Source organism: Benincasa hispida, chromosome 7 (genome assembly GCF_009727055.1).
Source record: "Benincasa hispida cultivar B227 chromosome 7, ASM972705v1, whole genome shotgun sequence".
Lineage (NCBI taxonomy): Eukaryota > Viridiplantae > Streptophyta > Magnoliopsida > Cucurbitales > Cucurbitaceae > Benincasa > Benincasa hispida.
In genome coordinates, this window is record NC_052355.1 from 43,177,264 (window position 1) to 43,190,437 (window position 13,174).

At 30.3% G+C, this 13,174-nt stretch overlaps 1 protein-coding gene across 1 annotated transcript; it reads left to right on the plus strand.

Annotated features, from left to right (window-relative positions):
- Positions 1-10,541: 10,541 nt before the first annotated feature.
- Positions 10,542-11,635, plus strand: LOC120081801 (protein BIG GRAIN 1-like E). Its single transcript, XM_039036969.1, has one exon. The coding sequence runs from the start codon at positions 10,605-10,607 to the stop codon at positions 11,421-11,423; it is 819 nt and encodes a 272-aa protein (XP_038892897.1). The 5' UTR covers positions 10,542-10,604; the 3' UTR covers positions 11,424-11,635.
- The last annotated feature ends 1,539 nt before the right edge of the window (positions 11,636-13,174 follow it).

The window sequence follows — 13,174 nt, forward strand, 5'->3', positions numbered from 1 at the left end:
CTCTTTAAACCAAATTAATCACTATTCGTTAACTACCAAGACACACCACTATAGCTCAATAGTTACACTCTCCTCACTGTACATATATTTTTGTCCACTTATTTAACCATAATCAGTGAGTTGATCATTCACATGTCATTCGTATTTATAGCTAGGTCAAAATTATCATTTTACCCCTGTAATACATCTTGCTCCTTAAGTCTCCACTGATCCTCTATTGAATAATTGGATTATGGTCCAACCAATAAACCAAATCCCTCTTTATCACGAAAGGACGAGGCCCCTTTGTACAAGACCAGAAGTCAATACTTAAGGGAGCAACCTATCTGTTGATCCTAAGACAGGTAGGAATAAATTTTGTCTTGTAAGACTATGTCTCCAGCTATATATCCGGTACCCCTAAAATGGGAGGCTTATTGAGCGGTGATATTGAACCACTCTCACCTATGTAGATTAAAGGATAATCCCGAATAAACAGGAGTTCACAGTTAACTTAGGATTAAGATCGAGTAACTTTAGGTCATCAATTTGAAATTTTCAATTTTAACAGTAAACGGTTGTTATAAAGAAAAGTGACTATTTCGTGGTTCGGTCTTATGCAAACGTCTTTTGCATAGGATGCCCCCATTTGCATGTCTCCATATGAACGACTTTGAGATCACATCGTTTATATCAATATACAAAGTGGATCGCATTCATAGTGTTCTCAGGATTTATGAATGAATGAAATTAAGTATTCATGTCATAGTCATGGGTTTTTTACTGGATTTATGAATGAATGAAATTCAATAACACTTTTATTGAATGAAGTCTCAATAATACCTTTGTTGTGAATAGAATATGTTTAATGTTTACAAGCTATGAGTTTTAAGACATTTCCAACATGAATATGATTCAGATATTAATATGAATTTTATTCATAGGTTAATGAGAGAATAATAAACTATAGGTTATAGTATATGTAATAATATGAACTTTCGGTTATGTATTATATTTTATATAATATATAATTTGATATATATATATATAATCAAAGCTTTTTTTAATTTAATAATGAAATTATTAGAGAGGGAGTTATTTGATAACTCCCCCTATTATTTTTTCTTAATTTAACATGTGGAAGAAGAAATGTTGAGTTTTTTCATCTTCCGCTTCCTCTTATATAACACCAAAATGTGTAGAATTTTGGTGTATGGTTGTTATGAGTTTGTTCTTAAAAATAAAGAAATTCTTCCCTTTCCAAAATTATTCTTTAAGCCCACAAACTCCCAACGGTTCTCTACCCTCAGAGAATATCGAGGTCTCCACGTGGTGGTTTCTGTTTGATTAGAAATTTGCTTTTGTGTTTTTGGGCCTTCGTGAACAAAGATCTTGTTGTGTTCTAGAAGAAGAGGAATCGTGAAGAGATTAGTCTTCAAGAGTGTGATTTTCAGATCTCTATTTCCTCTTTAATATTTATACAAAAGCATGCTTATTTTGTTATGTAAATATTGTTTCCGTCCTCTATGTTTTTCTGTATGATCTGTAAAATCAGAATTAAGACACGATTGTTTCTGCTATGGGTACTTGCGTATCCTTTCAAGATACTCTTTCTCAAAATCAAATACTGTCAATGTGCCACGACTGGGGACCTATCATTTAAACGATTACCCTCAGTTGTAGGCCGTGGTATTACATCAATAGAATGCCACAACCCTGTGATCAATATGAATTTTGGCTTGTCGAAAGTCAGAAACGATCCTCTAATTGTTGGGGTTGATGCCCTAAAGTCTCGTGTCCTGTAGTTTGTAAACTATTTGTACGAATACTTGTGTTGTATAATATATGATATTTACTTCACATCTTGTTTTTGCTCAGTTGTATGTTTTATTTACTTTACCACAAATCAAAAACATAAAATTATCTGGTTATCTGTATGTAAATTAAACATGTATATGGTGACATACAAGTGGATCATGTCTTGAGTGATAACCAAAATGGTCTATAGAATATGGATATAGGAGGGAAACCTTATCCTGGTAATGCTATGGATGCGACCCACTTTGTGGAATGGTCACAAATGTTATGACTTGTCACAGATGGTCTAATCCTGATCATTCGTGTAGGGTACATGCGAGCGAGGGCGTCCTATACAAAGAGTTTGTATAAGACCTGACCACGAAGTGTTACCATCTCGTTATATAACACCGTTCGAGACTTCACTTCATCAGGATGACCATAGGTAACATGATCTCAATCCTGAGTGAGTTGGAAACTCCTGCCATTGAGGGCGGTCCTTTGATTTGTATGGGTGTGAGTGGTCAGGTCGCCGACTCAAACCTACCATTTTGGGAATTTGTCTGATTTGGGAGCTAGGAACTCAACTATACAAGATAGAATTCACTCATTCCCCGAGCTAGGGACAAGTAGATAGATAGCTCCCTCAAAGACTGATTCTAAGGCTTGAACGCCACATAACTTCTCTTGGCCCGAGAGGTGTTCACACATAGTTGGACTATGTTGTATTGTTCATTAAAGGAATCATTGATACTTAAGGAGTGAGATGTAACTACAGAGGTAAAACATTAAATTGGCCCAACTGTACTTACGAGCATTTGTGAAGGGTCATTATACTCATGGTTGGTTATATTCGATGGACACAGAAATATATTTGTGGCAAGTAGAGTTCAGTGGTTGGTCTTTAGTAGAATGTCTGGCAGTTAATAGATAGTGGATCTCGTGGCTAAAGAGTTTAGTCAGCTATTCAAGACCGTTGGAGCTTCGAGCCACAGGTTCGTTAGGTCCCCTAGGTAGCTTGGATAAAGTCGAGAATTAGTGTTTGGGTCAGTTTGAAATGTTCAAATTGACAAGAAGGAATTTGATTATATATGATATAATTGGACTAGTTAATTATCTATGGTATAATTGACTAAATGTATGAGATACATTAATTATGAAGGAAATTAGATATAAATATGATTTATATCAAGTGGAGGAGAAATTACTATAGTAGATATGTGATATCAAACTATAGGGTAAGAATATAATATGATTATATTAATTAATTATTAAATTGGTTACTTATGAGATAATTGGCCGTTTTATTCTCCTCAATCGTGCGTTAGTGGGAGCAGACGCATTCGGTTATGGTAACCGATGAATAAAATGAAAATTATTTTCATTTGGCAAAAGGTTCGAAAATTCGCAATTGGTATGAAAACGTAAACGATCGCCTAGTTTGAGAGCCTATACGATAGTTGCTCATCGTCTAAACAATCGCACATAAGCGTCTAAACAATCGCAAGACTTTCCCTAAACGATCGCATAGTGTGCCGCGTTTTCTAAACGATCGTGTATCTTTTATTAAACGATCACTTAGTAAATTCTACACGATCGTGTAGCTTCATCTAAACGATAAGTAGCCTTGCTATATGATAGCTCTTTCTCTCTCACTTGCTTATCGTCTACACAATCTGTCTTTTCTCTTACCTTTACCAAATTCACTAAAGACCACACTTTGGATTCTCACTCTGAGAATACCAAGGACTCCAACTGGTGGTGTCATCCCCGCTGTTTACTTGTTCGTGACTGTTCGTGTTTCTGCCGTTCATGTAGACGATTTGTTGCTGCAACTGACTGATTTGATGGGTGATACAGCGTATAGAGGTTCTTCCGCTGCTTTGAGTTCGACATTTGAAGAAAGTCTTCAACTGGTATGAGAACTATTTCCTTTGTGTTTTATTATTCGAAGCATGCCGTTAATTAGTGTTAATTTGCATAACTATCTATTAGAATGTATGTGTTGTATTCGGTCACGATGAAATCGAAAAGATCCGATCGCGCTCATGGATGCTCTTCATTAAGAGATCCTTCACTAATGTGGCACATAATGTAGTCTTATCGGGTGTGGACAACCTCTCTCAGTAAGGCCTCATGTATTACATTGCTGCTGAAAATGATATTCAGGTCAATGTAGTAACTAAATATTGTCCTCTTGAAAGCATCGAGCTGCGTTTGATTGAGTTTCCTCTTAATAACCACATTTTCAGTCTTGAATGGGATCGACTTGTATATTGTGCTGGAAACCATTCGTTCGGAGGAATCTTGTATCGAGGCTCTGCCATGTGTTATCTGAAAGTTTTTACATTTCATGAAAAAATCAGTTAGCAAGCAAGAAAATGTGCACGATTTCATTCTTTTGTTGTTACCTACTCCATTACCGATTTGTCGTTATCAACTTATCTCTATCGACTTATCACTATCAACTTATCGATTTATCAACTTACAGATATCAATTGACTGCTATTAAACAATAGAAATAGGACGAAATTGTAGACCCTCTACAAAACTTATTTTCATAAATGTCTAAAGTTGTGGATGTTTTCAATATAAGAATTTAATTGAAAAATAAGACAGAAATACCTTATTTTATAGATAACCGGCGTGCATTTATTGCAATTTATTAGACAAAATTTTTCCATATTTTCTAAGTATTCTTGAGAGAGAATTTAATAATATATATTAAATAATATGTTTAAAAGAGAATATGCATTTGTTATAGATTATTAATTAGTTGATAGTTTTTTTCCATTTGCAATTTAATGTGATCTTCTTTGGTTATATTTTAAATATATTTTAGGACATCGTGTTAAGTGTTTGAAAATATTCTAATCAATATATGAAATAAATCTCAGTATATAAATCATAAATTGACTTAATCTTAAACATAAACCACAATTTATATTATAAATTTCATTTATATCATAGTATATATTATATATTCCATTTAAGTAGCTATAAATCCCAATAAATCAAAATCTAACAACAATTCCCTAACAGAAATGTAATTTGAAATTAATTTAACAACTTTAATATACCCTAATATATTATATATCATAAAATAGGACTTTAAATAAAAAATTGTCTTTCACACAAAATTTATATCAAATAAACGAACATATCATAGTATATATAAATAAATCATAAAACATAGAGAAATATACCCGTATATAAATAAGAAATTGATTCAATATCAACCTAAATCACAGTCTATATCATATATTTCTTTTAAATCATAGTATATACCAAAAATTCTAATAAATCAAAATTTAACAATAGCTAATTAACAAAAATGTAATTCAAAATAAATTTAACAACGCAATATACCACAATACATAATTTACAGATGGATCAATATTCAACTTAATATATATATATATATATAAGCAACGTATATATATATCATAAAATAGGAACTCTAAATAAAAAAAAATGAGTCTTTTACACCAAAATATATATATCACACTAAAAATTGAATTTTTTTATAAAAATAATGTTATTTTAATATTTATCGACAAAAATGACTAAAATATATATTAAATCCCAAAGTAAAGATGACTACTATGGATTGATCCAATAATCCCTTACTCTTTGGCCTTTTTTTTATGTTCCCACTATCACTAAACTAACCTATGATGGTTGATTGATTAAAAGAGTCAATATCATTTAATAACTATGTAGGGTCACTAAATAATATTTTAAAAAATATCAATTTAAACTAATTTAAACTTTTGCAAGTGTATCTATTTACTTTCTCCTCCAAATTTCTTTCATATCATGTGAAACTTATAACTTGCACCAATTCAACTCCAAAGTTTCATATGTGAACCAATTTAGACTTTTCATTACGATTACTTTTGAAAACATCATTCATGCATCAATTCTCACACGTGTGTAGATTTATTCAAATAGTAATTCTACAAATGGACGATTAAAGAAAATTCTAATTGTAAGTCTAAATTGATTCTCTAATATAAAAATTTATAGGTTTAATTGATATCGGTACAAATGCAAATGTCAAATGATATTTTTCTAAACACAAATATTATAAAAAAATGTAAATTAATATACTTACAAAAGTTTATAATTCAATTTTTTTTTTATAAAAATCATATTCTAATGTAAATACTAAAAATTCATACTACGACGGTACTAGAAATTTTTACATTAATTTGGGACAGTTAATTAGATAAGTGAAAACTCACTCACAACAAGAAAAAAAAAAAAAAAAAAAGAAATTAGTATTTATATGATTGATTAATGGGAAGGAAGCTAAGGAAGGCCCAGTTGCCATTTATATATATATATGAAATAAAAAAAACATTTTCCCAATATCGATTAGGAAACAAACAATATGTCGTGTTCAAGAAGAAGTGGTTGGATTATTGTTTTTTATATTTTTTTTCCTTTTAATTTTAGAAAATTTTAATGGCCCCATAGATTGGTACGAATCATATTGAGAGAGGGCAGACAGCGACCTTGTAAATTGAACTGTCACTGCCTAGGAATAAGAAAACGACTATTTCAATCCTCTTTTGCTTTCTACCACCATTTTCAAATCCTTCTCAAACTTGACCATTTTATTTTAATTAATTATCGTGTTAGTTTAGGTTGATATTAGAGGTGTGCATCGATCGGTCAATATCTGTTTTATGAAAAACTGTCATAAAAAATTGACTAAAAAATATGTGAAATATGTCGATTTTTACAAGCAAAGTCAAAGTGTGAATGAAAAGGAAATATGAATTGATGAAATATTATTGTTAGGTTAACATAATTTGTAACTTTTTAAATTTTAAATCAATCATTTTTCTATGAAAAAATTTAAATCAATCATGTAGTGGATTTGAAAATTAGGCATCATAGAAAAATAACAATAAATCAATATTAAGACATTAGGCTTGAGTTTGGATTGGTAGTAGTGAGCTTGCTTTTATATTTATTTTATTATTTTTTAAAAAAAAACTAATATATCGGTTGGTTTTTCAAATATAAGAAAACCAACAATCACCGACCGACCTTAATTCGGTTGGTTTTGGTCTGTTGGATCGATTTTTGGTGCCTTTATGCACACCTCCAGTTGACATGTAGATTTTGTTCACATTTCTGGCCCACTAACGGAGCTCCTTTTTTGCTTGTGAATGTGTTTGGGTTGACTTATAAGAAAATTCGTACTTGTATGGTGCCGATCCAAATGCACCCTAATGTCTAAATTAGTGCATAAAATGTTTAGCTTAGCTAAGCACATAATATTATTTACCCGTTGAAGTGAAGGAATTAGATTATTTATATAGAGCCTAACTTCTGACATCTGCTTGGGACATGTGCAATATCAACGTTAACGTAGGTGTAGTCTTTAAGGCAGGTGTTCAACTACTGAGCTCGACTATGTTATTACCTTTTTAGTGATATGGAGATTACCCAACTAGATTGATCCAATGCTATAGACTTTAACTTTCTGTTTAGGGATGTTTAGGGATGTGTAGACTCCTGGATGTTCTTGGACTTAGGCCTAGAACTTACATTAGGCAACTCTCAATAATTTATCCAAAATAGATACACCATAAAAAAAGTTGACTAGGTTGTAAATAAGAGAAAGTCTCGAATATAAGACTAAAGGTCTTTACACGTATATAAGCTCAACAATGAAAGTAAATAACTATCTAATAATAAAAATGAAATATAGAGAAATAGTTTGGATAAATGTCATTTTAATCATAATGTGATTTAACAAACTTTTAGGTTGAAATATTTGTGATTATACATTGATATTGTAGGTATGTTTGGAGCTTTACAATTTTAGCTAAGTTATAGACCTTTGATAAGATTCAAAAGTTTCTTAATTTGATGGATTTAGAAAAATAATGGAGAAGTTGAGTTCAATTTGATAAGCTTGTGTTTGTTCTATTTGATAAGCTTATTAGAATTATTTTTTAATTAGTAGATGATGGATGTGAGATATCCTCTCAATCATGAGATAAAAGTTGTGCTTGTTTTGATCTAATTGTTTCTATCATAAGGAGTTGAGACATTGAAATGATAATGAGGAGGTTTTAAAAATATATAATTCATATTTTTTTTCATAAGGTCAAAATCAACTAAATTATTATGTTAGGTAAACATAGCTAACATGATCTCTCAACATTATTGTTGTAATATATATCATTTGGACACTTAAAATATCTAATGGTCCATTAGGAATACAATCAAAATTACACTTATGTTAAATGTGAGACATATGATATTTTTTAAAAAAAACAGGTTAACCACAAAAGGAAATATTTTTCTATCAAAAATTGTAAAATGAAATAAAATAAATAAAACTGAGAATTAAAATTGATAATAATGAAAAAAAAGTTAAATAGATTATTTGAATCGATTATAAATATATTTTGAATTAAAAATCATTCTCGAACATGTTCTCTTGAAAACTTTCGCATCCACTCCAATATTAGATGTGACCAATACAATCTTATACGTTTGTATTTGTATTTTGAATTTTATATATAATATAAATATATATTTGCATTCGTGTATTCTAAGACAAACATCCTTGGACTTCCACACCTCCAATGAAGTCATTCAATTTTCTCTCTTTTTTAATCCCAAAAAAAAAATAAAAAATTATTATTTTTATCACTCAAGAATAATAGAGAGATAGCAAAATAGATGTAATTTCAATGTTGATTACTTTTTACTATTTTTATAAATAATTTGATATTTGTGAAAATTTTCTAAATTATATGAAACACTTTAACGATGAGTCGCATATGGTGTTGGTTTATATAACATACGGTTTTTCTCCTTTTGGGAGTTTTGTTTGATATGAACAGTAGCTTTCATTTGATGGGGAAGGCTTTAAAAACTCCCCTTTCAAATGGTTCATCCCAATTTAGATCTCAACTTGGCTATTGGTCCAAACCATTTATAACTCGATGGCTACCTTTTTGGGAGTAGTGGACCATGACGGGAAGTTTCTACATTTTCTCTATTCGTCCTTCCCAATCACCTTTTCATTCTTCTTCTCAACTCCCTTTCTTCAAAATCCTTTTCCTTTTTCTTCAAGTTTTCAATAGTCTTTTAATTTGCATCGACATTTCTTATATCTCTTCAAACAAAGTCCATCAATAATAAAAACTAAGCAATAATATATTGCTAATCTAAATATAATATAAAGGGACAGTTGCAAACGTAGGAATCAGGCGAAAAATATTAACAAATATAGCATAATGCAAGCAAATTCTAGATCAAGTTTTCAAAGTCTAGTGGTTACCATTTCACTGGTAGGAGTCGATTTTGTTATATTTGCAATTTTCTAAAAATATTGCTATACACTTAATTATTATCCTTAAAAGTGCTACATATTACAATTATCCTATAAAGAATAAACATGTTAAGTATTTTTTTAAAAAAAAATGTAAAATGTTTATTTATTAATATATAAATACTCATTTAATAATTTCTTCACCAATAATCATTGGCATCGATATCTCATCAATATTTTCGTCGATAGTTTTTGTAAAGTTGGAGTTGAGAAAAAATTGATGGAATTTGAACTTATCTATGGGAATACTCCTAAGATCAAGATGTTGATGGCTTACCATCCCATTTCAAAGGAGAGGAGGCAGCTAGATGATAATGGGCCATTGTTAAACAATTATGCTTTCTTTTTGAAGGAGTGATTCAAAGCAAACACATTTCATTTTTTTTAAAAAAAAAATGTGTTGTTGACCTTATTTTCTACATAATGATATGGCTTAGTGAAATTAACAAAAGAGAGAATACAAATGGAGTTGAAAAAAAACACAATATTGGGTTTTAATTTAAACCTTGATTTGTAATTAATCAAACCAACATGGTTTTTATCTTGCCTTTTGATACAGTTATTAAGAAAAGAGGGAGAGAAAAGAAAAGGTTTGTTTTTCTTGGTGCTCACTACTCTTTTCTCTATTTCCAAATCAAGATTATTGTCAATTGGGTCTCTTCCAAAAAGACACATCCATCATATAATATTAAAATTATATAAAACTTTATTATAAAAATCACTTCTACATTTATTATTTTTTTTTTTCTTATGTTCTTAGAAAAATATTTATGTGTAGCCTCTATTATGCATAAAAATGAGGAATATATGATTTAAATGCAACCTAAGCTGCACCTAAGTATTACTCTTTTAACAATAACATTAAGTCTAAACCATAGTCTAAACCATGCATTTAACTTAGTTATAGGCGTAAAATTCATTAACATGGACTTAGCTCAACAGGTCAAAATCTCTTCACTTTTACATGTCGTGAATTAGACCCAAAAAGGGTTCTTATTAACTTATCTCTAGTTAAAAAATTATATATTATTTGTAGAATGAAGAATAAAGAGAAAGATAACTATTTTGCTTCATTTAAAAATTGTTTTAGATGTGTTTGATAATATATTTGTACATCGTAAAATTAATTGTATGCATTAAATATTATGTTGATTATAAACTAATATTAACTACTTTAATATATGAACATGTTTATGTTAAAGATTTTGTATAATTAGTATTTAGCTATAGTATATAATTTTTTATTAGCTCTACATTTCTAAAAAATTGTATAATATTTTAATATAATTATGTATTTTAAAATTCAAAATTCAAAATCTTAATACATTAAAAATAAAAATGCCCTTAAAAACCTCTCTTCTTTTTTTCTTCCATATATATATTTGCCTCTTCCCTCACTCGTCTCCCACAAAATTCTCTCCCTTCCCCCACAAACCTCTCCGCCCAAACTCCCTCTCCGACCATGTCCATCACCGGCCACCTCTCCGGCAACCCAGATAAACTCTTCCGCAAATCACTTCACCGCCGCAAAGATTCCGGCGAGCTCGATGTCTTTGAAGCCGCCCGCTACTTCTCCGGTAGCAATGAACTCCCTTACACCGCCGCCACCACCTACGAAACTTCGTTATTTTCTCAGAAGATCTTCAGAGAGGATCACGGCGACCGGAGAGGCGGAAGAATGAGCCTCGATTTGCCTATAAGAACCAATGTGATTCCTCTCCCACCACCACCGTACACGGCGGAGAAACAATCAATTAAAGATCAGAAAAAACAGCGCCAACAACCCAGCTCCCCCGGCGGCCGCCTTGCCAATTTCCTGAATTCTCTGTTCAATCAATCGTCCTCCAAAAAGAAAAAGAAACCCAAAAATCCAATAAGAAACGAAGATCTTCATCAAGAAATCGGCGGAAAAAAGAGAAGAAGTAGCTTAAGTACGTTGATTGATTCAAAATTTTCATCTAATTCTTCAAAAATTTCAGGATTTAGAACTCCACCAGCTCCCAATTGCTGCACTGTACAAACTCCGAGCAAAAATTACAAGGAAATTAGAAGCTTTTTGGATCAGAAACGGGCAGCTAATAGTTCCAAGAATCTCGGAAATGGGATTGATAAAAAAAAATCGGAGATGTGGAGAAAAATCAACGATCCAGATGAAGGGGATGAGAGTGATTCTAGTTCTGATCTTTTTGAGTTGAGGATTTACGATAAATTTGATTGTTATTCATCAACTGAGTTGCCTGTGTATCAAACCACCAACATTCAGACCATGAACAGATTGTAAATTAATTTCATCTTTTCATTATCCATTTTTTTCAAAAATCAAAATTCCATTCTCTTCTATCTCTATCAATTATTTGCTTTTTCCGGTTAAATTAATAAATACCCTTTTCACAAAGGAAAAAAAAAAAAAAAACTTGGGTGTGCCACCTCGCTCATTTCTTGTGCAGTCTGAAATTGCATTCAATAAAATTGTGACATGTGAGCAATGATTAAGTGCAGTGTTATCATTTATGTTTCCCACTTATTTACCACACACAAAAAAAAAAAAATTATTTTTCTTAAAAAAGAAAATATCACGTGATAGCATTTTGTTGAACCATACTTGGGATAGGTGCATTCAAGGGAGCATTCAAGTTTTTTTTTCCTTTCAAAGATTCAATATTACCTCTCAACTTTTTATAAATGTTTTAAAACTATCATTAAAATAATAAAATTCAAGACTTAAAATTTTGTGGTGATAACCTAAAACTATGTTGTGATATAAATTTTTATTATAAGTCTCTACCTCACAAATATTTTTCAACTCAATTTTCATCCAAAATTCTAAAGAACTTTTACTTCAATTCTTCGACTTAATACCAAGGATTGGAATTAGGATAATATTACAACTTTTAAAAATATAAGGATGTTTTTTAAACTGATGACAAATTAATATTGGAATTATTTTATAATTTAACCAATTATTAAATGTCCCATAACTTTATCTTTCATTCAAGAAGTACGTTACTTTCAAAAATTGCAATATAGCTTTCATTAACCAAATATATGTAAGTAATTTTGAAAAGTATTCATACGTCAATTCTTACGCGTGAAAAGTTTTGAAACAAAATTGAAGTGAATATTGCCATTTTTGAAAGTATAATATATTTTTAGTAAAAGAAATGGCAAAGTTTGGAGTCATTTTTAATAATTTAGCCCCTTTTTCTTTTAATTTTGTACACAAAGTTTGGAAAGTTTGTCGTCTCCTTTTTCTTTAATGTCCACCATGCTAATTAGATTTCCATTGCAATGTAAAAAGATTTTCACACTAGATTCTTACCAAACAAAATCATAGCCATTTATTCTTGTGGGGGCTTTTATGATCCAATAGATATATATTTTATATTACTTTTGGGGGCACATCCATTAATGATATTTAATTAATGAGTTGATATTAATCTCCAAACCTTAAATGAGATTATATTAATGAAACTGAAAATTCACTTTTTTGATTAATTAATAAAATCAAAGAGGTCACTAATCATGCAACCTTAGGCATGTGTGAAATGCATGCCAATTAAAATAAGGAATTTTTGCTTTAAATCTTTGCCTTTTGGTTGTTGGAGAGAACCAAAATTCCATAAATTATACTACATTGCTCATCTTGTCTACCATATATTTCCAAAATAAGATGATTATTGTGATCTGATCCAATAAATTTGTTGATTTGACCATATAAAAATTTGTAACACTATTCATTTGTGAAACAGCAAACCTCCAAATTAATCATAACTACACCATCTTAGTCCTTCAAAAAAGGGTACTAACTAAGAGGAGGGACACTTTTTTTTTTTTTTTTTTGAGTTTAGTTGTGTATTTTTTAAATTAAAAAAAAAACTAATTTAACTTAAAAGAAAACTTCTTTAATTTTTAAATTTAATCATTTATAGAAATGTCTAATCATCTTAGATCTTTGAATGTTCAATTTTGTATCTAAATTCACTAATAATGTATTTAAGACTTTTAAAATTTTGCAAATTTACTAAATAAATA

Coding starts and splice junctions, on each gene's coding strand:
- LOC120081801 (XM_039036969.1), top strand. CDS start 10,605: ATGTCCATCACCGGCCACCTCTCCGGCAACCCAGATAAACTCTTCCGC.